Source organism: Thunnus albacares, chromosome 11, assembly GCF_914725855.1.
Source record: "Thunnus albacares chromosome 11, fThuAlb1.1, whole genome shotgun sequence".
NCBI classification, from domain to species: domain Eukaryota; kingdom Metazoa; phylum Chordata; class Actinopteri; order Scombriformes; family Scombridae; genus Thunnus; species Thunnus albacares.
This window is the reverse complement of record NC_058116.1, coordinates 4376923-4404838: the sequence shown is the minus strand read 5'-3', so window position 1 is coordinate 4404838 and position 27916 is coordinate 4376923. Positions and strand designations below refer to the sequence as shown.

The 27916-nt window shown below is 38.0% G+C and overlaps 1 protein-coding gene across 4 annotated transcripts; it reads right to left on the bottom strand.

Annotated features, from left to right (window-relative positions):
- Positions 1-606: 606 nt before the first annotated feature.
- On the bottom strand, positions 607-27331 carry LOC122992042 (interleukin-1 receptor type 1-like). Of its 4 annotated transcripts, none has more exons than XM_044365588.1 (12): positions 26974-27331; positions 12974-13051; positions 10433-10685; positions 9711-9903; positions 8031-8202; positions 7614-7676; positions 6779-6914; positions 6211-6365; positions 3963-4106; positions 3005-3172; positions 2171-2442; positions 607-1425 (listed from the first exon to the last, which is right to left on the bottom strand). In XM_044365588.1, exons 2-12 carry the CDS (start codon positions 13047-13049, stop codon positions 1132-1134), a joined length of 1926 nt encoding a protein of 641 aa, XP_044221523.1. In that variant the 5' UTR covers positions 13050-13051; positions 26974-27331; the 3' UTR covers positions 607-1131. The 4 variants fall into 4 exon arrangements, with proteins under 4 accessions (XP_044221523.1, XP_044221522.1, XP_044221524.1 ...); XM_044365587.1 differs by lacking the exon at positions 26974-27331 and adding an exon at positions 23366-23491; XM_044365589.1 differs by lacking the exon at positions 26974-27331 and adding an exon at positions 13301-13393.
- Positions 27332-27916: the final 585 nt, after the last annotated feature.

The following is a 27916-nucleotide window of genomic DNA, read 5'->3' as shown; positions in this document are numbered from 1 at the left end:
TAAGCATGTAGGTGTGGGGTTTGACAGCATTAAATCAAACTCAAATCTGGTATCAAATCCATTTATTGAATCGGAATCCTTCTGAATTCCTTATCAAATCTCATTAGGTTTACCTTTCAACATTGTAAGTAATGCTGAAGGCTGAAATTACTACAACTAAAAGATGTAGAATGACCTGTTGTTAAAAACATTTCCCTCCCTTGGCAGCTGCTCTTTACAGTTATTTACCTGTTGTTCATTAACAGTAAATGAACAATAGTACAAATGATATAAAGCTCACACTTTGCTGCTTGACTTTTACATATTTACACTTTTCACTGCACTATTGAAAATTTCTGAACTTGAAAGAGTTGTTTACACTGATGACTCTCTGGATAAGTATAACACTATGTGGTCACCCTTCTCAGCAACTCTTCTGAAGCCTGACAGACAGGAAAGACTGTCTTGTGTAAATAAGACTTCTGTGCAAGTTTCCACTTGTTAAAAGTTTGCTGACTTGAACTGTGTGGATTAACCTCCCCAGCCCTTTTTTCTTGTTGTTTACTGGATTTGATTGATTTGTTGTCTGTATTAGCTATGAGTCATTGTGTTAGAATTTAAAAAAAAAAAAAAACTATATATTTACACTTTTCATCATACATATGTACATTTTACAGTCATACATGATCATTTGGTTTGATCAGTCCTTCGTCCATGTCGTTCTGCAGCCTCCACCTTCCAGGGAATGTCGACAGTTCATACAGAGGCAGGCTACCAGCAGTATATCCCAGGCACTGTGATGATCTGTACATCAGGTGTGAGGTACTGCTGTGGCATATTTGAGCAAAACATCTTGCTCCTTATTGAGATCCGTTACTTTGTGCTTCAGTGAATGCTCTGCATTGTACAGTTATGAGCCACTTGCTGTCATAGATGTGCTACTTGAAACAGAAGAATTGATAGTCAAAGGACAAATGTGCAGAAATGCATCCATGCTGTAACCCTGACTCTGACAGCGTGACTCACAACTTATATTAACAAAACAGTGTGTGTGTATTTTCTGTGTGATAGGGAATTCACCTCTATACACATTTGCATCTGAAACCAGCTTCCCTCTGGTCCAGCAGTTCACAAACACATGTAATAACACCATCACAAGTTCAGCAGGGCAGTTTTCTCAGGGTACACCACCCTCTTGCCCCTCACAGGCATATGATACTTCATCTCCTTCCAAAACCTGGAGGAAGGGGAGAGGGATGGCGATAACTCTGCATCCTGTCCGCCTTTCTCCTCATCTTCTCTCCTCATACATGTCTTCCACCTTTGCTTCGTCCTCTGGTTCTTCCACCAGCACACAGCCCCCTGCTTCTTCCTCAGGTGACGCACTGACTCTGGGAAGAGAGCCAGCTGAGCAGGGGTGACCTTTTCCAACTCAACTAGAACCACCTGAAAAGCAAATGGGAGCAATTATAGTTGTATACAACAAGTTGTATGCTGTAAGTGTTCTGAGGAAACTCTGACGTCTGATGTTTCCTTGTGAATCATTAAACCTGCATTCATTTGCCACTCTGGGGCAGAAGAACTCCACCAAGCTGACAGACATACAGCCGTGACATATTATCTCCCTCTTAAGTTGTTGCTAACCTGTGAGTGAATTGTTGCCTATTTACATATCAGGAAGACACAGGGCAACATAAGCATTATTTTCTATTATTTTGGAGTTGTTTCTCTTCACCTCATGAATGCAAGTCCAGTACTCACTCTCCTTTTAGCTCTGGTTTGGTCTTTACCAACTCCTGAGAGAAATATCTCTTTAGCTGCTAGATAGTCCACTTTTATCACCAGCTAGTTGATAACTTTGCCTCTCTGGCATTTGGTGCCTTGTATGTTGTGTCCAGTGGTTTAGCAGAGATCGTTTCTGAAAAAAAGTTGCCTTCTGTGGGAAATAGGGCTCATGAGAGCCCTGAGACTGAACCATACTGCAAATGCGCATAAAACCTAAGCAATGAGCTAAAAGGGCTAAAAGAGCTGATTGCAGAGCTGGTTGCAGTTATCTGTGGGTTGGTCATTAAGAGCAACCCTTCTCACATTATTCATTACTCTGAGAGAATCTTTGAGATTGTTTGTTCCTCCAAGACAGCTCTACCTCTAATCTGCTGTCAAGAATACACATGAAAGTGTTTTTTCTCACCTTGAGAGATGCATCCAGTAGCGCTCTGTGCATTGCTGCCACACACTCCAACTGTTGCCTCATATCTGAGTAGACTCCATCAAAACTCATGCTATTGTTGTCACTGGTCTTGCTTTCATTATTATTGATACCATCACTATTCTTGGAGATGTTGTTGTTATTATAGCTACTAACGCTGCTGGTGTGGCTTTTGCCGGTGAAAGTAGAGGCGTTGTAGAGCAGGAGGAGGCGGCGGCTGGCTTGTATGTTGTTATCCACTGAGTCAACTATGGCTGCAGAGAGGAAACAGAGGATTAAGACACGTAGTGGAGTTTGATTAGATAAACATGAGCTTGATATGTGATGAGTACCAACATTGCTGTACATAAAGGGTATATTAGTGAACTAACTCTAATACTATGATTTCGACCAGTGTTTTCAATGGTAGACACTGTATTGTTTTGAGGGGCCACAATCCAAAAAGGTTGAGAAGCACAGATTTACACCAGTTTTCCAATGAAAATGAAAGCAATTGGCCAACCATTGTTTGATTGGTGGGTTACTAAACAAAGAAACATAGATAGCTGCCTACAAAGTATCTATAAGTCAAAATGTGGCTCCTTTTATCAGCACTGCCATGACAAATACTATACGGTGCATGATTGGGTGACTAAAAATATGATATTAGTAGTGACAACCTAAGAAACGGTGCTTCAACTTGGCATTATAACTTTAAAGCCAGGAAGGATTTTTCTGAGCAAAGTTGCATTGAAAACACATTTCTACAGTGGACACCTGTCATCTCCAAATCTGAGTCAATACTACAATGCTATCTCCGCCATGTAGGTGACTTACCCTGCCCGGGCAGACAGTCACGGCCTGCTATGAAGAGTTTGTAACCGCAGGCCTTTTCCAACACTTGAGGCAGTGTGTGAAGGGCAAATGTCTCCACTTGTTCGTTGAACCCATCCAGACAGTTCTGTGGGTATGCCACGTAGGCATCATACAGCTTTCCATCCAAATCTGACACAGAAAAAAGAAGCATATTTAGTGGTTGGTGTTTTTGCTCAGGTGAGAAAAAATGGTTCTCAACCTCTGATACTGATATGTCTCGGTAAGCAGTGGTAAGAAGAACATAATCAGCATTTGTTGGTCTGTTACATGTCTTCATGATAAGGTGCTCATTCACATGTGAAATATGTTACTTGAGTGATCTTAAGCCATGCCCCCTCATTTCTTCTTTTTTGTATGACCCAAATAAGTCTGACAGCAGTCCTGTCAGCCTGTGTTTCTACAGTAAGCTAGTCACTGCGGTCAGTCACCTCCTCTCATACAGCACAGTAGTTGAGTGGTGTAAAGCCACATTTATTTGTGAAACAGTCAGTAAGACTGTTCTAGTGAGTAAATGAACAGCAGCCCTAGCATTTTTAGTGCTGACAGCTGCTGGAAAACACATGCTGCACTTTAACTGTTACTAAATGATTTCTGTAGTTAGCCAAAAAGCTAGCTAATGTCACGGCTGTTACAAGGTCCTTCTGTTGCATACTCAGAAGATGACATTTGATCAGAAGCAGTGGAGGTGGCCCTGTGGTTTCCTTTGTTCGCTCTCACTGTTGACACATGCACTCTGGTATGATAGTTGTGATGTATGTGGGGGTACTGTATGTGTGTGTGATGAGAAGTCAAACCATCACTGTGGGGTTTTCTATATTGGAGTGTTTGCATATTTTTTGCGTGGGCTGGCATTATTACATTGCATACTTTATGTAAAAAAGAGCTCGTTACTAATTACAAAACTGCAGTGTAATGTTACCTGTATTGGTATAGAAGATGGGAAATGCTCGTCTGAACCACAGCACAATGTCAACCTTGAAAAGGTAGTAGACGATGACACTGATGATAAAGAGAACCGTCACACCACCAAACACCAATCCCATGGGAAGTATGAGGTCGGGCTCTGTAGAGATGGACATCACAAATACAGGACATATGATTTCTCCACCATGAATGTGTGTTGAGAGTAGAGACATTTACAAATGTCAATCCTTTCTTTACTGTTTCATTACTGTACTGTACTGTTCGGTATTGCCAGTATTGCAGGGCTGCTCTAACAGTCTACAAAGCGAGCATTTTGCTCCTTATATAGACACAGAGCTTGGCAAAACACACAGATTCACTGTACTCTGCCTCTAATTCTCTTTCTTATTAGCAAAAAGTAGTGTACAAAACATTCAGGTAGCAGCTTCTCATTTTTAGCCAGCATTGACTGTCGCTTTCACCGGTTAACGTCACTAGTGGCAGATCATATCAGCTGTCACTAATTAATGTTAATTCTGTCAGTAACTTGATGAAAGGCCAAAATAACTCTCCCCTCCCCCCATCATTTTTTGATGTCAGATTAGGGGTGCTGTTTACAACAATTTGTGTAAATTTCTAAAACCTGACATTCACACCTACTTCACCACATGATTGGCCAGTTATGCAGAAGTGAGAAAAGAGCCAGGGTTAGGGTTAGGAACTTCTCTCTCAAGCCCTCTTTTAAAACTTGTCTACACAATTATTGGACTCAGTATCAGCTGTTTCTTTTGTAATGATTGCGCACAATCCAGCAGGCATCAAAAGACCTGCAGCTTTGAATGTGGCCATGTAGTCTTTTGTGTCCTAAGTCTTTTCGACGGAAGAAATTTTGTCACAGTAAGAAAAGCACAGGTGTAAATAATAAAATAAATGATGGCTGAATTCAATTTAGTAGCCATTCAGGTGCGTTGTTAATGTTTCTCATAACCCCTTTGCTTTTCCTACTATTACAATTACAAGTCAGCTGTGAAAAAGGCCTTTTAAGTGGGGATGAAAAGTGTTGACCTGCACCCTCTACTGGTTGTCTTTCAGAAATGAAGGTCCATCTTAGGCCTAGTCCACACATACATGGATATTTTTGAAAACGTAGCTTTTTCTATGTGTTTTGGCCTGTCGTCTGCATGCAAACTGCATTTTAGGTCACTGAAAACAGACCTGTTCTCCTTCCAGAGTGAGGACATTCAGGAACTCTGTTTCAGTGTTGACATTTAGACAGGGAAAACAGAAATTTTGACTTTGAATGTCGTTATCGTTATCTCCTCTATTTATATGAGGCGACATTTCGTGCAATGATGGACGTGACCAAAACAGTGCTGGCTCTAACCTTGCTAACAGGACTTTTTATATTTTTACACATAAATGTACAGCCACTCTATTGAGGAACAGAGGCATCAGAAAGCACCATTGCAGGTAAGCGTTATATCACCACCTGTTGGTTTGGCATGCTCTTGACAGTGTTTCTGCATTTTAATTTGGACAGAGATTTTTTTTAAAAAAAACAAGTGCCTGTGTGGACCAGATTTTTTTTTTGAGTATGAAAGAGGGAAAAACCCTGTTTTCAAAAATATCCATGTGGACTAGGCCTTACATTAATTGACCAGTATTCAAAAATTATTGCAAAAAAAGAAATCTAATTTTTTGGTGGGGGGATATATGCATACAAACACGATGTGAAGTATGATTGCCAGAAAATGTATTGGTAACAATTTTGATAATTGTTTAATTATTTATGTATTTTATTAAGCAAAAATGCAAAAAATCACTGGTTCCAGCCTCACTGGACAAAACAAACTGACATTTAATAAACCAAATGGTTAATCAATTGATCAAGAAAATAACTGACATATAGTAAAAATAATCAATTATTGGACGCAGCCCTAATCATTATTAAAAGTTGTCTTAAATCAAGTAACATCTCAGCCATGTCTAAATTTCCCAGTGGAACATCAATATCTTTATTTCTCAGGTGGCTGCTACAGTATGTGTCTGTAAGGAGATTTTCCCATAGAGAACCATTGTGAAATCCACAGCTGAGACACAATTCAAAATGTCAAAACCAAACAGGGCTGTGCAGAAAGCTAGAGCCCTAGAACAGAGAACCTTTACGGTAAACTGGCTACTAGAAATATCTGACAGCCTTCAGAAATAACAAGAACAAATTAATAAGAGGAATCAGGAGTTTGAGAGGTTTACTCTGTTTTTACCTGCTGGTAACAGAGTAAAATATCCCACAGGATTTCCCCGGTCACTGTATGCGCGACAGGTATAGTTGATGTTGAAATCCTCCTCCGTCAGCTTAGAAAACATCAGCATCCGCTCCAACCACACACCTTTTCTGGGACTGTCCTGACTCCACATACTGTTAAGGACAGAGAGATGAGAAAAAAGAAAGTTAATACAACAAAATGTAGGGCTTCACTGTCTGTGCCTGGATAGAGCAGCTGTCTCTATTCTTTATACTGAATATTCTACTTCTGTCTACTCTTTAGTCTTGGTTTAGTTGTACATGCTTACTTGACCCAGTTCTGATTGATTCCAGTCTGCAAGATATTTTGAATGGGATTAAAGCTGCATTAATCAATAATTTTAAATCTTTTGCTAGTATAATCTGAATATAATTTTGCTAAAAACAACTTTGTGACAATATGTTTGGGCCATATGTCAGCTGAGTTTTCCTGCCCCCTCACGCAAATACCATATATCTCTCACTTATTGTACCTAAAAAGCAGTAGATAAAACAAAACAAATGAAAGGAAAAGTAAGTGTGCTGACCGTGTTTCTGATGTGTAGAAATGGTCAGAGGGGTTAGTGCTGAAAACGAATTCGTTTCTGACCAACCAAAAGATATCAATCATGGGCCACCCGCCACCCGGCACAAACACCAGGCACCTCCGCTTGAAACTGGACCCTAAACACATGCACAAAAAAAACCATAATAAATAAATAAAACAATTTCTCTTAATCTATCAAATATATAGATATTTAAAAACATAAAAATGGAACATTTCCAAATATTTTCCAGACGTATATCTTAAACAGACTATGATGTATGTCAGCTAAGGGCCTCGGACCAGTTCAGACCAAAAATGGCACTGTGTGTGTGTGAAAGTATCTTACAGGTACAAGTCTGGTTGGAATAATACATCAATAATTGTAAAAGCTTATCATGAGTCAAAAGACTTCACAGTGGTTTATAATACAAGACAGGATTTTCCAACTCTGATGTAAAACTTTACAACTACAATCATTTTATCCTCTGATTTGATGATAGCGAGGTTAAGAGTAGAATACCACAGTTCACATTGCAAAGTATTGTACCACCTTGAATTTGCCACTTGTACTTAATTGGTACAGTGCATAGTGCATTGTTAGATGACATTTCATTGTGTTGCAGCAAACACTGAGCCAGGTTAAACTTTTTTTTGCAGATGATTTTTTTGCTGAAATCCTTTTCATTGGGACCCCTGTTGTGCCATCAAAGTGGTCCCAAAAGAACTGAAATGAATGAGGGGGCTGCATTTTTGACACAGTGCTGATGTCAATCTCCTCAATACACATGTTAAATTGCAAAACATTTCTAAAAAATATGTTACAGGTAGAGGCTCACCCATCTCTGCCTTGATGATTTCATTGGCTGGTTCCTGCACTTCCGGAACCAAACAATAGTCCTCTGAAAAGAAAGACAACATGAAATACATGCGTGGCTCATACATATGGTAACAGAGGTTGAGGTTGTCTAATCATTCAAATGTGCTGTACATGGAACCATATCAAGGAGTTGCCAGGTTGGTGAAAACTCAGTAAGCCCCACTGCCATTTGGTGGCGCTAAATTCTAAAGTATTCTCTTGTCAGGCTGCTATGACCTTTGCACTACTCACTAGTGGTTGCTTGTAAATTTGGTGATTTTAAAAATTAAAACATATTAAATATAGCACATGCTGTTGTAATCATTTTATCATGTTCCGGACAAATAGCATGAAGTCCCTCTCTCTCAATCATTCAATTATTCATCTCAGTTCTAACCTTTGACCCAAGCCTCAATGGTCTCTGACACAGATCCTGTGACGCCACCAAGGGTGAAGGTAAGAATGCAGGTGTAGGAGCCGTTGTGGTGGGGCATCACCCCTTTAATCATCAGTTTGGTCTTGTCCCAGTAGGTAATATTGTCCTTTCCATCTACTATGAGGTTACAATCCTGGAAGAGAAAAGGAAATATAAAAGTAAATCAGGCTTTATATTATGACGATTTGTAAAAAACAACAACTAACAAATTCTTTCTATGAGAGACAGTCTTGTTAGTAACTTGGTGAGCAGATTAAAACCTGCCACATCCCTGTATGCAACAGAGTTTTTCTGTCTGAAAAGGAGCCAAATCCAACCGTAGACTGACTGTTTGATAAATTCAGGATGAGACTTGAGATGTTCCCTCCCATTGACAACTGTCAAGATTTGTTATAATAATCATCCGCAAATTAATTTGGCTGAAGAAAGAAGAACTAGGTTTTCATCATGAGTAGTGATGACCACCAAGCTGAACAGACAAAGAAATGACCGTCATCTCTGTAAGGCAAGCCTAAAGGAAGTCATGCAACATAAAAGAAGAGATTACAGTACTTACTACAGTACTACAGTACACCTCCAATGAGTGCTTCAAACTTTTACTGGTAGAGTTGCTCCACAGACAAAACATCACTCCCTTGTTCACTTATTCACATCTCCCTATACTATTGACAATCAATAGTTTACTCAAAAGTGAGCAGCAAATCAAGATTTTGGACTTACTAATCATCATTTTCCATCATCAGATTCACTGACAACTGTAGAGTAGCATAACGTCAATATTCGCCTCTATAAAATGCGGCGTATTACATTGTGGAATTGTTAGCAGAAAGTAGTCCATGTCATGGATGCTGCTTTTTTCTTTGCTTTGTGGCATTTTTAAGGGCAATATATGGTGGATACATTTACACTCTTATACACTCAAATAAAATGTCAGGTGATTATAGTGCACTATATAGTAAATAAGGAGTGATTTCAGAAACAGCTTATATCTGACACAAGACGACACTTTCACCAGAATTTTTAGCATGTTCACATACATGTACCACATCTCAGTTTATATACAGCTGGTCTCAGGGCCAGATGTACTACTGTACATCATGTTATGAAAATAATACACACATCTGACATAGAAATAATGGCAGTAGATGCAAGTAAAATTCATAACAATGCCATGGCCACAGCAGGATTTTCTTGCAGAGAGCAAGTTCGTTGTATTTACATAGCCCATAATGGCTTTACAATCTGTATAATGTACAACACCATCTACCCTTAACCCTTGATTCAGATCATGTTCAACTCTACAAACAAACAAAGAACAGGAAAACAGGACCCTGCTTAAACTTCCTTCAGTCTTCTGGAGGATGCACAATTGAAACTATATGTGATAACTTTTAATTTGCACCAGTACTGTATCTGACACTTACTGCACATAATTAAGCATCTAGCCTAAGTGAAGACCCTCCATGATTGGATCTGCTGCGTGGTGTACAGGACAATTACAATTTTGTGTCAATTCCAACCATATTTAAGCCAAACTGACAGCTGTTCCCAGATTATGTCTGTAAAGACATGACACTAATACTCAATATCTGGTGTAAATTATGTCACCAGTCAATGAGACTTTCTCATACAGTAACTCACTTTGTACCACTTGATAGAGGAAGTGATGTTGTAGCTGTCCAGTTTCTTTATATAGTCTTTCAGAGGGCAGAACAGATTGTCATCCACTCCCCCCATAAGCGTTTGACCAGATTTTTTTGGCCTCACACACTCTCCAGCATCTGGCTGATTCACCTCCAGCCTGGTGGTCTGCCTGTAGCACTGAGTAGGAGTCCTGTCAAACAAAGAGGAGAAAAATTGCTTTTTTTCTTACTTTTTTTTTGTACAGTGAAGAGAATCTGTTCATATTCAAGCAATGGGCAGCTGAATCAGGAGCTTCTCAGGTTAAGGACAACAAACCCTTGTCAAACCTTTCACTCAATAATGGTATTTAGAACAGCAGAGAAATTTAAGGACTTCAGGAAAACTGCACATGGCACAAGCTCTAAAGATCTAATATCTGTGAGTCCATCGCTCTGTGGCTCACTGCTATTTAGCAAGTGTTTGTATTTTACCATCAGTTTCCTTTTATCACACCTGAATCTTGAATTAATTATAGCAGTGACAACATGCTCTGCTGCCTGCCACAGTGCCTTTTGTGATACTACCGCTATGAGTCACCAAACTAAGACATTTTCAGATCCTAAAACAGCTACAATGTCCGGCTCCAGATGTTATTTAGAATAGGTGACACATAAGGGCACAATTTATATTTAATGTTCCAACTTATAATGCTATTTCTATTTTATTTGATGCTACCGTACCTCACTATGGTGATGTATTCCCCGTCGTCGTCCAGCGTCACGTTAAGCAACCACAGAGTCTCCCTTTGCACCAGGATTTGACCAGGCTGGTTGCTCAGCTCTCTGCCAGTCTTTGACTCATACCAGGTGATGTTATAAGGCACTGAGGTGAAGTTGAAGACATCTGGAGACACCAAGGTGCTATTCAGCATAGCTACGTCCCCGGGAACAGAGAAAACCCTCTCAAACTGGAGCTTGTAGTTGGTACAGTTCTCTGCAACAAAAACATACGAGTGAAGAATGGATTTGTCATTTATTCATCCATTCAGTGTTAATAGAACTCTGAGCAAACTTTTCAACGTCAAATTTGGGAATTTACCAGGAATAAATAATTGTTTGAAAAGCAAGGCAAGACAATTTAATTTATATTGCACTTTTCAACTCAATGTGTTTTACCTAACCTAAAGTTACTTTAGAGGAAACTTAAAGTAAAAGAGTGGGATTAATTCCCTGCCCAGACAATCCAGAACAGACTGCACACAGCCAAACTCTGGTCTCATAGGGCTGCCAAGAGGCCTGCCATGAATGCCCTTCACCGTCAGGCCCATTTGCGCTGGTGTTGGGTACACATGCACTGGAACCTGAACATGTGGAGGAACGTTATGTTCAGCGATGAGTCCAGATTCTGCCATCATAGGGTCAAAGTGTGGAGAGGAGGCAGAGAACACTATGCTGATTGCTGCACTAATAGAGTAACATCTTTTGGTGGAGGCAGTGTGATGGTGTGGGGCAGCATCTCCCTCACTGGAAAAACGAAGCTTGTCATCATTGGAGGCAATCTCAATGCAGAGAGATATTGAGATGAGATTCTGCAACCAGTGGCAATCCCATATCTCCACAGTCTGGGACCCAACTCTGTCCTCAAAGATGACAACGCTCGCCCCCACAGAGTGAGGTTTATCAGAGACTACCTCCAGAATTTGGGAGTGGAGAGGATGGAATGGCCTGCCAGGAGTCCTGACCTCAACCCCATTGAACACTTGTGGGATCAGCTTGGGTGAGCTATTCGTGTCAGAGTGACCAACACAACCACGTTGGCTGACTTGCAACAAATGCTGGTTGAAGAATGGGATGCCATGAGGGGGAGGTGCCAGGCTGTTGTGGCTGTGTCTGGTTCTTCCACACGCTACTGAGGCTCCTGTTTGTTAAATGAATAAATTGTTAAATTGCCAATATGTCCTGTTTCCTCAAACTTCAATCATCCAATCCACCAAACACCAAACAAGAGTCAATGGCAGAATAAGCTGTTTGGCATTGGCAGAGAAGATTTGGCATATTTTTCATGGGTGCAACCCACATACTCAGCTCTGCTGCTCATCCCACAAATGCATGTTCCTTACAAATGTGGCACCATTTAAAATGAAAATAAACAGGCTTTCCAACGGTATAAGATTTATTGCCAAGAAGCATTGTTACAACAAAGAAATAATCTACCAAACACAAATTTCCTTACTTTTTGTGCTATGTTTATTTACAGTATATTTGCTCTTATGTTTATTTTTACTTTGATAAATAGAGAAATAGGTAAAACAGATCAGTCATCTAATCCTATATATTTGATTTTGCAGCAAACCCTTCCTCCTAGTTGGATGTTGTTTTCCTGCATTCAACCAGCAGCTCAGAATTGAGAGCTGGCCAGAGAACAAAATGCCTGACCTCCAGTATTTTTCCATGCTGCTCTATGTCACTGAGAAGGATTTTTCCAAGCTGAAGTGATTTTGATTTTGCCAGCTGAAGCCAATATTACCAGCCAGTTTTGCTTTTTTACTGTCATACACATATGAGAAAACATAAGCTCCAATGAGGATTCATACTGTATATAATATATATGGCATGTACTTTTTAGTAGTGATACCTTTGTTCAGTCTGCTAATGTGTGAACAGATTCAGGATTCCCTAAATGTGTCTCACAGAAACAGGAAACTGTATTTTCTGCCTTTGTTTACCTTGTTGCTGAGCATGTATGCTGTCATATCTGCATCTAATGGTCAACGAGCTACTGAGAAGTTAAATGTCTTGCTCAGTGACACTTCATTGTTGAAGTAGAATTACTTAAACTCAACCACATTACAATCAAAATAACAACATTGGTGTTTGAGTAAACTAACTTGCAGCCTGACAGTTGCTGCTGTTTTTCTTTTGTCCAAGAACAGTCTGAAATCAGTGTGAGACATCTGAAGAGCTCACAGCAACCAGAAACACTGAAGTTACTCTAATTACACCAGTGTCCAGAAGAGGGCAACAGAATTCTACTGTACAGGCTGGAGGCAGCTGTTGAACTTAGACTTGACAACTTGGCAAAAACATATGAAATGTAATACTTTATATATATATATATATATATATATATATATAAATATGATAAAATGTAAAAAATAATATTGCAACACTGCAACACTATCTCATTTCCCTGTACATTGTGGCACAGATTTGTTTTAAACAGTCTCAGAGCTCTTATAGTATTCATGTAGCTCTTTGAGAAAACAGTGTGACTCAGCTCACCTTGTAGAAATCCTGAACAGATCCCGTAAAGCTCAAGGAAAAACAGGAGGCTTTCCAGTTTAGAACATAGGCCCATGGCTGAAAAACAGAGATATAAACAAAAGTTAGCAATGAATGTATACAAGAAGCCAGAGTGAAAATGCTACAGGAGAAAAAGATACAAGAGCCTGAAGTCCTGACAAACAGCTGACAACTTACTGGAAGTTCTGTCAGTGACACTGACAGATCACAAGAGGCTTTAAAACACAATAATCACCAAAATCTTTATATTTTAAGCCAAACTTTATCTGTCTTAATGTTTCTTAAGTTAAGTATGTCTGATTTTACCTCTCTCTGCTTTTACCTCCCTCTCTCAGCCTCCCTCTACCTCTCTCCCACTGTCATGGATGACCAACATTCTGGTAATACATTTGTGAAAGAAGCTCTGACAAAATGCTGCGTAATATTTTGATACTGGAACAAGGCCCAGCATTCCTTAACGCTGCTCAGCGTCAAGTCAGTTTTCTTGTTCAGCCTTGCCAGTAAATCTGTGAATGAGCACTGCAAATCCTGAGGGAAAGTGGTTTCCTCATTGTCTCCAACTTATACAACTACTATAGATGCTGCAGTACTCCAGACCACAGTCTGTGTCACGCAAGCAGTTTGCAAAAATCCCAGTTTTTAAAAACCACAATCTGTACTTACAATAGATTACATATTTGATAGATTTTTGTGATGATATGAACTATAGTGAACAAATACTATCAATATATATTTTTGAAGTAAAGTTACTGTTGGGCTTCAGTCCAGTCACACTTTTTTTTTTAATTGGATGTGGCTCCAGTATGACGGGAAACACCAATCACATTAACACTGTGGTTTTACCAAACATTTAACCTTTTCTATTGTAGACATTATGTCAGTTTTTCCTAAATCCCTTTTTATTCAACAAAAGAAGAAAAACATCTTAAATGTTAAATGATGTCTAAACACAAGCAGCCATACAAGAACATTTCTTTAATTAAAGATTTAAATTGGAAACTGTCTGTTAAAGAATACAGTAAGTAAAGAAAAGTAGAAACCCCCTCCCTTCCCCCCCTTAACTGTTTAGATGCATTAAAGTAAGCTTAAACATTTTTATATTGTAATAAATATCTTTCTTTTGTTCTCTATGGCTTAATGATAACACTACAGCAAGATCCATTTCATGAAAGCTTTTCAATTACTGCTGTTGATGAATGAATGCTGATATAATGATTAATAGGAAGCAACACATTTTGTTCATTTGTGCCACAGAAACTGAAGAAATTATAATTTCATGATGAGTTCAGTGGACATCACCATCTGGTCACTATTGGTTGTTTATAACCCACCAGTATCAGACAGTCAGAATACCAGCTTAATCTGACTGTATGTCCAGTCATCTGGGTGGGTTGTAATTAAAGAATGTGACTAAAGCTGGAAACAGTCACAGATGTATTTTGGTGTGACTCAGTTAAACAGAACTCTTAAAGTTTTCCCTATTAGATCTGAATCCAGGAATCCCATTTACAAAGGAACTTACAGCCTCAAAACACATGAGTATAAAAATATTCATGTCTTAAAGACACATAGAACAAACATGTCCCTCACCCATTTGGCTGTCCAGTAATAGTAATAGATCTGAAATGAACATGTGGAAACCTACTTGAACCCAAAGTGCATAAATTTAAAAAAGACACATCCAAAAGGGACCCATGAACAGTTAGACCTGATTCAAATAGGCCCAGGGATAATTAGAAATGTGTGTGATAAGAAACAAAGGATGACAAAAAGTCTTTTACTGATTATCAGCTACCAGTCAGCCTTGATGTAACTCCATGATAAGATTTACATATTTTCAGTAAATAAGCTGGAGGAAACACTGAAAACCTGTAAGTTTATTCTCTTGAAGTTGGCATTTTTTAAAAACACTGTTACTAAAATCAAAGTTGAAAAATGGGACATCAATAATGTACAGTATAACAAACCAAGAAGTAAGAAACCCTCAAGAGAATGAAGCTGTTGTTTATGTTTGGGCTGGTTGTCAGACCACAATCAAATGGGTGAGTTTTCAACAGATAGCAGCTATTCTAATCTACCACATCCTTCACCTCATGCATTCACAGATCAGCTCAATGACAACTAGCTCGTGGTGACCTCTACTGTACATTTAGCAGCAGTGTTAGTGTTTCACTAGCAGTTGATAGTATATATAGTATAGTATAGTATAGTATGGTATAGTATGTAAAATGAAAAAAAATGGTGCTTTGCCACTGCACTTTTACATGGTCTTATGGTGGATCCATTGTTACAAACACATTTTGTGTGGCCAAGTGTGTTTTTTAAACCCACAACTTTATATTTTGAATGATTAGGGATGAGGTTCGATAGCATTTTATCAAATTCAAATCCAGGATTTAATCCACTCATGGAATCTGAATCTTTCGAATCCCTTATTGAATCTTATTATGTTTATCTCACAACAATTTCAAGAACTCAGCTGTGTGGTCATTAAAGTGAATTGAATTCAACTGAATTTGCAAGTAAAAAGGCTCAGATAGTTTGTGTGTTGTCAGGACAATACTAAGACAAGCTTTAAGGAAGCTTTTATGAAAAAACAGTAGCAACAAAATGAGTTGAACTGCTGTGGGAAGAGGAAAGTGAAATTATTTTAACCACAAATCTGCAGCATCTCACTACAAGAAGACCCACAGATGGAAACAAAACTGTGCACTGGTTGAGTAGGCTGCAGTAAATGTGATGTTCTGCATGTGCTGTGGTTTGACTCTCACTGTCAGCTTTTGTTGTTCACAACTTTCAGATCAGCAATTTCTTTGCAGTCAATCAAAGGACAAACGATCCCTAAAGCTTCCTGTCTTGTAAGACATGCAACAATTTTTTCCCACAACACAGCATCTAGTGTGCATGAATATGTTTTTTATCAAGAACAAATTATGTATTTTCATTGTATATGTTAAATTCTGAGCCCAAGTTCCCTGATACTTAAGAAATCTTTAGTACATAAGGAAAGTGGGAGAAACCTTGTGAGATGCACCCAACAGGAAGCTGAGGGTGCAATAGCCATAGATACAATATTGAGCTGCATCTAACAATTGTTTCACTGTTGATCATTCTGTCGATTATTTTTTGATCAATCAGTTAGTCGCTTAGTGTATAAACTGTTATGTCAGTGATGTCTGCAAATTACTTGTTCTCGTTGACCAACATGCCAAAACCCAGAGATTTCAAGTCAGATTGAATAAAACAGAAAACCATCAACCTCAGTCATTACAATGGGTGGGACCAGCAAATATCCAGCAATTTTATTGATAAACAACACAATTAATTGATTGCAGATTATTTTTCTGTTAATTGACTAATCAATTCAGCATTAATGCAATATAACAAGAACAAAAAGAAAGCATTTGAAACAGTTGTGGATATTTTTTTTATCTGTAGGGGTGTATGACAAAGCGGCATTAAAGTGAATCTGAACTTATTAAAAAATGTGTTCAAAAAGTTGTGTGTTGTAGCTTTAAAAGCTACAACACAAAGTGCTCTTTTGATCAAAAAATGTTTTTTCAAGATACATTAAGATCGATAAAAGAACACCAGTCTTTTAGTGCAGCGTCTGGATGTTGTTAAGAAGGATCCAGAGTTTGAGGAGCAGTTTAACAGCATAGTTCAACTCTGGGACAAGTCCAAGTAGAGAGGAGCGTGGGAAGAGATGTGGGAGTAAGACTTTGGAGACTGAAGTGATCGGAACTGATTGCGTCACATGTAGTAGAAAAACGTCTTGCAAGTGCTTTCCCTCACTACTAGAGGTCTAGAGGTGTTAGTGCTCTGCTGTGTAACAGGATGAGCAGTGACTAAGACAGTGTTGTATTTTTTTAATCTTTTGTTTACCAAGGGTTGAATGACAGGCCACCATGCTTTCAATGTATTCACTATCTGTTAGCTGTCTGTCACATCTAATGTGTCATATTACAACACCTTCTTATCTTTACTTCATCCCGATGTATAACTGGTTCTCTGTGCTTAACTGCAGACAGCAGCTGATGGAAATCTGCCTTCCTGACAGGAAACTGTTAAATGAAAAAGGCTGCTACTGCCAAGATTTTGTGTTGTTATCATGCCTTTTTATATCCACATCTGCTTTCTTAACCTTGAGGCTACCAGCACTCACATTGACACTTGAATATGAGGATCCACAGCAGATATATTTGTGTAGCACTGTAGTATCCTTAAATGACCATATTTATTTTTGAGACATTGGTTTTTGAGCTCAGACAATTAGTCAGTTGATCGATTAGTTTTTCAAGCAAAGATGCCAAACATTCTCTGCTTCCAGATTCTCTACTGTAAGAATTTGCTGCTCTTTTGGTCTAAATTGAATATCTTTTTTTGGAGAGTTTTGGAGATTTAAAGGTGTCAAATTGGGTTTTAGGAAATTTTGACTGTGTGATCTTTCAATATTTTCTGACATTTTATAGACCGAATGATAAATTGATTAATTGCAAAAATGAGGTTATGACAGAGAAGACTAAACGGTAAATGGACTGTACTTGTAAAGTGCCTTTCTAGTCTTCCGACCACTCAAAGCACTTTTTACACTACGAATCACATTCACCCATTCACACACATTCATACGCTGAATGGGTACAGGGGCTACCATACACGGTCCCAACCTGCCTATCAGAGGAAGCTAACCATTCACACACATTCATACACTGATGGCACAGCCAGTACATCAGGAGCAATTTGGGGTTAAGTGTCTTGCCCAAGGACACAGGGGCATGTGGACTGGAGGAGCCAGAAATCGAACCGCCGATCTTCCGATTAGTGGACGACCCGCTCTACCTCCTGAGCCACAGCCGCCCCTAGGACTAGCAGCCTCTATCAACTTCTAAGCTGCACCAAAACTACACAGAAACTGAAGGCCAAGCCAATCATGTGCCACCTCTATGAATGAGACAGTCTAGCCTCAGAGGAACCAAAACTATTAATGCAAAGTGGTGCAAATTTTATTACAAGGAAGTAGCTCACAAATGGATAGAAATAGTAAAGAGTAAGGGTTAGGGGTGGGGTCTAATAGCAGTATCAAATTCACAGATCTGAATCCCTTATCAAATCTATTTAGGTGTCAACATTTTAAGTACCTAATGTTATACAAAAAACCCTAAAACTCTGTTATTTAATCCAAGTTGTATTGTGTACTTCTTATAATGACAAACTACCAGTAAGTCACCTCTGACTGAATGTTAAAGCTAATGATGACTAACAAACCGTATATTATATGTTGATAACTTTGCAATTCAGCTACTGCACAGATTGACAGGACATATTTCCTGCCCAGAATACTGGAGGTCCCGATTCAGATGTATTGAGTTTCTAAGATTCAAAAATGTACATGTATATGATATGATAAAGTTTACAATGAGATTCCAACTACTGAAACTCACATGACAGTTATTTCACTCATCACTCTGCTGTATGGCAAAAAGACAGTCCACTTGCTATCACAGAGAGGTGTATGGGAAAGTACAGTACAGACACCAGCATACATGAACCAAACAACAGCAAGCTTGTTTTCTCATTTGGCCAGGTCATAACAGAACCCAACCCTACAAGTGGTAAACAAGGACAAATTCCATGATACCTGTGTTTACAGTGGTAATGTTTAATTTTAGAATATGTCTGTAACACCCTGTGATTACCAAAATATCCAGTGGACTAGAAGCAGGTTTTATTTTTCTGAGTGTCTGTTGAGTACAACTGAGAAATCCCTCAAATGTGTAACACAGACCAGGTTTTACTCAGCAAAGGTACATACAGTACATAAAAGTCATTGCCAATGTGTTTATCCTGTGCAGGGAAGGGCAGGGGGAGCATGGACAGGAGGGAGCAAGGCTGCTGAGATTTTTTTAAAGCAATAACTGCTCTACAGATTTTAGATAGATTAGATAATCTTCAGTATGATCTTTTCTGTGAGAATTCATTTGACAAAGTGACATGTCGTAAACCAAGATCCAAGGCAGTGTTGTAGAAAACGCTCACATGGCAGAAATGAGACTGTTAGGAAATGGCCCCTACTAACTGAACAAATTTGTGCAATGTTCAATGTCACTAAAACAAACTGACTGAAAGGAACATGTCCATTTACTTCTGTTTGCATTCGCTTAGTGTGCTGGCTTACAAATCTGCTCAGTCACTTGAACTTTGTCCATCTGTTTGTGGGACAGCGGTTGCAAAACAGAGTAATATAGAGTGAGCAAAGGTCCAAGGTTGTGACAACATGAAAATGTACAGAGCAGATAATGATCTAATCAACAACATGGAGTCTGTGTTTTTATTGTGAGTTATGTTTGTTAATTAGTTATGTTGGCAATCTCGAAAATTAATTATATGAATAAAGTATATTTTACTGTCTCTTTTACTGTCATTGTGTGTACTGTCATACATGTTTTGAACAGTCGTTGCACACAGCCCACCGAGATACAATTCTGGTATGAATCATCATAAACACTCAGATTTCCATCATGATTCACTTACATGACAAACGTGAGATGGCTACAGCAAAATGTACTTTCACCTGCTGTTCTTCTCAACTGTTCACACTGAGTCACTAAACAGTGGACCGATTCTAAACTGCTGGAAGGAAAACATTACAGTGAACACATGGCCCAGACTTCATCTGGTCCTCTGTGTCTCATTTTCTCCCCAGCACAACAAAACATTTAGGAAATTTTATCTACGCAATTTGTAAAAACCTAAAATGTATGTGAATAATTGAGTTAGGGCTGCAACAAGTAATTTTTTTTTCTTGTAAATTAATTGAATATTTTTTATTTGATCATTTGTTTTGTCTCAATATGATCAATATGTCAAAATTGTTTCAAGTACAAGTTCTAAGAGCCCAAGATGACATCCTCAGATTATGCAAAAAGAGCCCAAAGCTAATTAGATTGTGATGATTTTATAGCTGTAATTAACCGTAATTTCATTATGGCTTAATCTGCTGTTTATTTTCTTTATTAATCATTAAAAGGTTTTTACTATAAAATGACAAAAAATTGTAAAAAAAATGCACATCACAATTTCCCAGAGCCCAAGGCCAACAGTCCAAAACCCAAAGATATTTTGTTTTCTATCATGCATCACAAAGAAAATCAGCAAATCCTCACATTTCAGAAGATGAAATTAGTTTATCATTTTTGGTTGAAAAGTGACACTGAATCGATTATCAAAAAGGTTTCAGATTAATTTTCTTTGGACCAACTAATGAATTTATTGCTTCAGCTCTAAATTGTATGAAAAAGTGAATCTTCACACTGGAGGGGCTGGAATAAGCAAATACAAAAGTATATATTATGTACTACTTGATAAATTATTAATGACCAATGACTGATTATCAGAATTGTTTATTCATTTCCTCCAGTCAGGTGAATTAGATTTACAGATCTGTTCGTCCTTTAAACATTTCTAGGCATTATTTTAACCTACTTAAATGTGTACAGTGCTTCTCATTCAGTCTCCTCCTTTGGATCCATTAGACTCTATCTCTCCTGAATTTGATTTGAACTCAACTAACTTGAGGCTCTTTCTCTCAAAAGCACTGTTACACTGACATGATCACATCAGTGTTACATTCTCATGATTATAGAAGGACAGAGAAGTGCTGAGCAAAGCAAAAAATCAGTTTTTTGGCAGGAGAAGAGGATGTGATCCTAAATGACGATGGAGAATTGAAACTCAGATCCTCAATACAACCTGCAACATGAGCAAAAACTTGTTCACATGACAGACAAGCCTTTGTATGAGAGCTCACCGGTCACACTATAGTAACGCTTCATAATGTATTACATAGCACATAGCTTATCACATGCAAACAAGGACTTACTACTATGTACTACTAATACTAACTACTTAAGTATATATTGATCTATGTGTGCATATTTTGCATCATAGAGTTGTTATGTTAATGCCCCTTGACTCTGTTAAACATTAGATTAGGATTATTTTCTTTGCTGAGAGGAAACATGCTGGCCCTAAGAGAAACACACTACATCTGATTCTGATGTCCCGCCTCTAAACCAGTTTATTTTTAACTATGTCTGAGAAAATATCTTTGAAATTAAAGACACAGTATTAGCAGGCACCGGAAATCTGCAATACAGTAGTAAACACCACTCTGCAGGACTGGTTTAGGGACAAAACAACATGAGAATATTCTAATATAAAAGACAAATTTCAGCCCTTAAGGGAGGAAAGGAGGAAACCCCAGACAGTATGATGGAAATGTCCCGGGATGAATGCATTTTTAATAATATTTCACCACTTTTTTACAACAATGACTGAAATTTACATTAACTAAGCTTTATGGTAAGTTTTGAACATATCAAAACAGAATAAATAAGCAATGAATATGAAAATCACTATATTAAAAAAGAGTTTAAAATGCAACCTGAAAAAACCTGAAATGAAAACTCATGGATGCAGGTTGTCATAGTAACACAACACGTTTTCCAACTCGGGAGTTTTGCAGGATCTAAGCGGTCAAAAAAAGTGAGCGTCAGAGCAGCAATGAAAAGATTTGACACAAAAAAACAGCTCAAACAAATGCTGCAACATCTCAGTTCTCAAAAGACACAGTGAGTTCAGACTACTGGCAACAAAGTAACAGGCTACAAGTCATTTTCAATGGAAGCCGGTATCATGAAGCTACAAACTGACGCCCAACACTAGCTGGCCATGAACGGCCGTTTTGTAGCTTTGTCGCTTATAGTGTCAACAGCCTGAGGGACGACTGAATCTGAGCCGACCGACAAAACTACTCTGCTAATGGCTTAACGGACAGGTTTTGGCTGCTTGTGGATGATCTATCCATCACTGTTTGTAAACATTCACTGTGGTCTTATACATTCCCAAATTCATATTTGTGTTATTTGCTTTCTCATTGCTGGTAAACATGAAAACAAGACAAGACACGTCCTGTCAGAGTCAGACCAACCAGTTCTTGTTCTCTTTCTCCACTTCAACAGCAGCTCACATGTCGCATTAAAATGCCCCAAACCTTTTTTGTTTTATTTGTTTGTTTTTCCTTGTACACTACATCTTAAGTATCAGTGTTGTTGCTAATCATCGACATATCCTAGACTTGCATTTAGTATACAGTATATACAGAAAATAATACATTTTTTTTGTTTTTTTTTCATAATAAAATAATAGTGACATTATGTAAACCACCTGGCATTTAAAGGATTACTGAATATTTGGTACTTATGATTAGGACTGATGTTGGTTAAAAGATTTAACTCAGTGAAAATGAAAAATAATATTAATTTATAATATTTTTATGTCAGTTTTTCAACATGGACATTTTTGTCTTTATCAGTACAACTTTTTTTTTACCATGAGGCACTTCAATTTTCCACTGTAGCTCTGTTTTTTATGTACAAATGAACTCAACTAAATTAGATCTGAAAAAGTGGGTGCAGCAGCATGCATGAACAACATATTGTATAATGTGAGGCATTTCCAACTCAAAAGTCTGTGAAACAGTAGTGAAAGTTGTGAAAGTGAAAAAAACAAACATTTTCCTGTTGGATAAATTATATGCATTCAACAAACTACAACACAGCAAGTGCAGTAGGAGAAGTAAACAGGAGATGCACAGTTAACAGTAAATAAAATCAAGTAATTCTAATGCTCGTGCCTAGCTAACCCAACCTCAGTTAAGAATTTAGTCAACAAAAAACCTCATAAGGATCAAAGCCTAACATGTACAGTGTGGCTAACCTCTTAGTTTCAAATTCTGTGCTATCTTGGTGAAAAATGTGGTCACCTATTTATTGGTGCATAACGTGCCTCACCACCTATCTTCCATGTACCTGGCTCTGACATGCAGAATGTGAAAAAATGTATTCATAAATGCCCTACCACTATTGTAGAGAACACATCTACATAGCACTGACGGTCAAAACACACGCAGAAAGAAAAGCTGCACGGTTTCCCCAAATGTTTGATGTAGTTGATTTTTGTCTGATTCTTTTGTTTTTATTATTATTAATTGACACCATGCCACTTATTTTAGGTACATTTCCATTGGTTTACTAGGAGAGAAGGAGCATCAATCTGTCTTTCTACACAGTACAAATCTTAAAAGATACCATCTTTATTGGATATAGTAGATCCTCTAATATTACAACACACTTCTCTAATACAGTAAACACAAACCAGAACGGTGTGGTCCTCAAAGCCTGAGTATCCCTCAGTTTCTAACAAGGAAGGTAGCTGATCTGAAAATATACTTGTGTTTGCCGTCAGTCACTAACTGCTAAGGGTAGGAACTGTCCTCAGATAAGCAAAATTGAGCAGAATATCGTGACTCACCTCAGAGTGACACAGAGGCACTGAACAGACGGAGGAAGGATGAGAGAGTTTACACCACACAGCAGAGCTAACAGAGGAAACCTCACCTCTGACCCATGCATGCAGAATGAAGTCTCTACAATGCAGCACAGCCAGTTACTCAACAGCTCTGTCCCACCTCCATGGGACGTAATCACAAAGACAGACAAAGAGAAGGAAGAGTGTGTTTGGATTGCATTTCTCAACTCTCTGTTCACCTTCCTGTGCATGTCAACCTACTGTTAAACCGTCAGGAAACATTTCCCAAACCCCAGCCAAAATAACTTAGTGTACTTTCACTAGGATAATTTAACACAAAGTTTAGACCAAACACTTGACAAAAAATGACCAGAGGTGTTGCTATAATTTCAGTTTCATACAAAATATTACCACATGTTTCTATAGATATAGAAATGTCATGAAAAATAAGCCTTTTCACAGTTAATATGACTGAAAATTTACAGTCCTATGCTGTTGGTAACTGCTGTGAGTATATTGTTCTGTCAGTTACTGCATGTGAAAATGGGGCTTTCAGTTTTGAATGGTAAAGAATTAAAAATCCTTATTTTAAAGATTCTCATAATTTTAAGAAATAAAGAAACTAAACGAGTATAAAGGTGCATTATATATGCATGTATATGTTGTATACATCTACCAGTGACAGGCTTCCAAAAACCAATGCAAAGTACGGTCTTGCATAGGTATAAAGCCACACCTGGGTTTCCCCACTTGATAGAGGAATCACCAAGAGACACAGGCATTCATTCAACTATGAGTCAGTTCCCATCGACCATAATCCCTTATTAAATGTCACTTTCTCAAACGGGATGCACTGCAGAAAACGTGAACTACATTCACAGCCACAAAATGGCAGTTAGAACACACATCTTGACTTGCTGGAATGAGCTCTGTTCTCTTTTCTGTTTTGCACGACAAAAAGGTATCAACCACAAGATGTTTTTCTTCTTCTTTCCCCCCCCAAAACTTCTTTGTGGTCTACATATGACTTTGGGGCAGCAATGATAACAAAGGGTATTTTCATTGTTTCATCATTAAGATACAGTGTACACCTTGTAATGTTTTGCTAAATTATGTCTTTTGACTGTGTGGATAGTTGATGATTTACAGTAAGTGTTTTTGCATACTGACTAACACTAAAAGTTGAGAAGTTTTGAATTTAATCATTTTTATGTAAGAAATAGGACATCGACTAATGATTACCTTGCCAACTGATGGATTTGATTTGGGTTTACTGGCACAACTTCATCTACTTCCAAGGTGCATTGAAAGGGGAAAACTGTCTCACAATAAAGTTGTTCGTCATTGATGAATTTGCCAATTATTTTTAATTATTCAATCAATGGTTTGGTTTATAAAATGTCAGAAAATTGTATTATTCTATTTCCCAAAGCCCAAGCTGACATATTGGCTTAACTTACTCCAAAACCCAAATATGTTCAGTTCACTATCATAGAAAACCAAATGAAAACAGTAAATTCTCCAGAAGAATATTTAGCATTTCTGCTTAAAAAATTTCAAGTCGATTTGATCCAAATGTGTTTTTCACAGTGAAAATGCTTGTTTTCGTGGTCCACAGCCATACCTATTCAATCCTTGTTTGAAACTCTGTGCCTTTGAGGAACTGTTATACAAAATGTCACTGAACATCAACATCAGATACTTCAAATACTTTTTTTCATAAGAGTGAAGCGACAAATGATTTTTCAATGCCTTTGGCCTCCACACACAGCACCATCTTTTCCTTTACATAGCATCCATCAGTACAACAGACTAACACTCACCTCTCTGATATTCTGAGTTTCTGTATGTAACAGAAATTATGCTTCGTTTACTAATTAATTCAAGTTAAAAAGTTTTAGGCCAAGTAATAAGTAGATAAGTATTTTTTTTAAAAATCATACTAATTGTGCCTAACTGATTTACATTTTATATTAAAGGTACTATATGTAAGAATCAGAAATTCCTTCGCATTAATGACACATCCTGTTGCTCAAGCACGTGCTCACACTCCTTCAGCGCAAGCAGCTAAAACCACATGCTTTGCAGTAATGTTATAGCCAGCTCGGCTGCCAGTCATTTATTGATGTTAGCAGACTCTATTTCTAAGCTAACGTTAGCTAGTGTTGCTCCCTGTTGATGCTGTAGTGAGAGGCAAGGCAGCGTGCATAAACATCACATCCCTTGGGTTTTCCCAGCAAAACCATCCTGAGTCTACATAGAAATCAGTCTACAGGCTGTTATAGGCAACTGAGAAAATCAGGGAAGTTCTCATTTCATTACTTATTCACATTCTGTTGATAATTTTAGTTAATTTTTTAATGTTTTAAACTAAATTCTTAATACATAATTAATACATAATTCTTACATATAGCACCTTTAACAAGCAAATATATTACCTTCAAGATATTGAAATTTCCATCACAGATCAAGATCCATACTGAACCATCATGTGTGAGAAACTGTGTTCAAACCGAACTCAGTCTGTGGAGGACTAGTATGAAAAAGATTTCACTTGCAAAGACCATGTCACAGCAATTAGCAATTAAAGGATTATAAAAAATGCAGAGATATATTTTGGATGTTAAAGATGGACATAGGAAGGGAAATGAATGTCGTACAGTTAGGCTGGTCAGAGAGATATAAATAGGAGCCAAAACTAAGAGAGGATAGGTTAATCATGTATAAGTAGGCTTGACCGTTGGTTGGGGGTGCTGTTGAGGCACAGCCTCAACAAAACCTGTGGAGGTTTTGACCATTAGTGGTGCTATGGAGCAATGATCGTGTGTTGGTTTTGTTTGTATCTTGTGCTTTACACAAAGATTTCACTCTTTTCCACTGATTGACAACTGATGTAGGTAACTCACTAAGAAACACAGCAATGCACCAAGAAAAGACAGGAAAGAAGAAGACATTGCAAGCAAACATGGATGTAAACGGTGCAGGTTTCAAAATATTCAAAAAATGGGCTTGTGAAATGTTGAACGAGGAAGGAAACTAATTCAACACTTTTGTTACAACTCAAGGATGTAAACGTAACTGTGTTTTTCACATACAGAACTCCCTACATTTTTAAAGAAATCCAACTGTGATTTCCTTAAAATTTGCAGAAATTTCTGTATGCTGACTTTGGGGGTCCTATAAGCAAGCTTTTTCAGCTCCACTTAAGAATATATTGACAAAGTTAAGTGAAGAAAATGTTGTGGCTCAGAAATTGTTTGAAACTGTTAAGGTACTATAAAATGGTATTCCACCTATGTAGTTGAACAACCCCCTTCATCTGCCTGTCAGGAATCCTCACAAATGTGTCAGATGGAGTTTGAGGTGAATAAAAAGAAAAAAAGGTGTGCCAAAGTAGCTTTGGTGTTTGGTGACCAGTGTTGGTCCCAACAAAATTCTATCAGCTTGGTTGACATAGCACTTAAGTATTGATCTTGTGAAGAGTACATGTGTGGAGCAGGCGTGCCTGCAGGGGTGTCACAGCCAGTAACAGTGATGTCAGGGATTTTGATCATACAGAGTAGTATTATAACTCAGCTCTGTGTTAATATTGTTCAAAACAGAGAACTCACCCGTCTAATGTTATTCTACTCCTTCCGTATAATCAACAGCCCCCTCAGGTCACATGAAAATCTCGTAAAAACATCTTCTTGCTTTAAAAAAACGTAAATCTGAGCTCAGAAGTTTCCTCCCCAGCTCTGGCTTCCTCTTCTGTGGAGACTTGAGCACATGTTGCAATTTCCTTTTCATGGATCTTTTGAAAGCCAGCATGTGTCCTAATCTGTTGAGCAATAACTGGGAGGAGAGCAACATGAATCCTGCTGTTCAGATGATTCACACCATATACATTTTTTCTACACAGCTTTTGTAGCATTTTTAAAGGGCACAGGGAGAAACATGCTTATACAAACTGCTCTGTGTCTCATCCTGTCTTGGCACATTTCAGCACTAATACATTCCAATCTGCTGAGCACAGCTATGGCCCATTCTTCTGGTTTATATAATGGTGTCACTGGAGGCTCCATTTAAAACACTCATGTTGAGACCTCTTGTGGCTGCACAGTAAAGCACCTTGAGATCAAAATACCAGCAAATAAGCTGCAAAAAATCTCCATCATATTCTTAAAATGTCAGAATTTCTTTGTACACCTTTACCATAGACTTGTAAAATTAATACCAATGTAAGTTATAACTTCTTTAACCATGAAACATTTTTATGTAAATGATTCCTGTGCTATTTCTAAATGTGTTTAAATTTATAAATTATAATGATCTTTATTGTGCCTCTTTATCTGTGTATGATTTTATTTACTAATCACTTTGTGGTGCTGCTTTTTATCATACCTTGTTTTTAAACAAACTAGAAAAGTTATATATGGGTAACAGTTATATCTCTTCAAATTTGAGACTCCAAATTACCCTTTTGTCTGAATGTGTTTGGCCCAGTCCCAACATCTGTACTAAGCCAATAATCAACTTCAGTTTATTTAAAGTGCATATCAACCAAAAAGTCTC

What these genes read in the sequence shown, in the direction of transcription:
- LOC122992042 (XM_044365588.1), bottom strand. Translation starts at nt 13,049, where the DNA reads ATGGGCCTATGTTCTAAACTGGAAAGCCTCCTGTTTTTCCTTGAGCTT. An exon ending in GAATACATCACCATAGTGAG is followed by an intron (nt 9,904 to 10,432) that starts GTACGGTAGCAT and finishes TTTGTTTGACAG; the next exon opens with GACTCCTACTCAGTGCTACA. An exon ending in TGACTGTCTGCCCGGGCAGG is followed by an intron (nt 2,443 to 3,004) that starts GTAAGTCACCTA and finishes TCCTCTCTGCAG; the next exon opens with CCATAGTTGACTCAGTGGAT.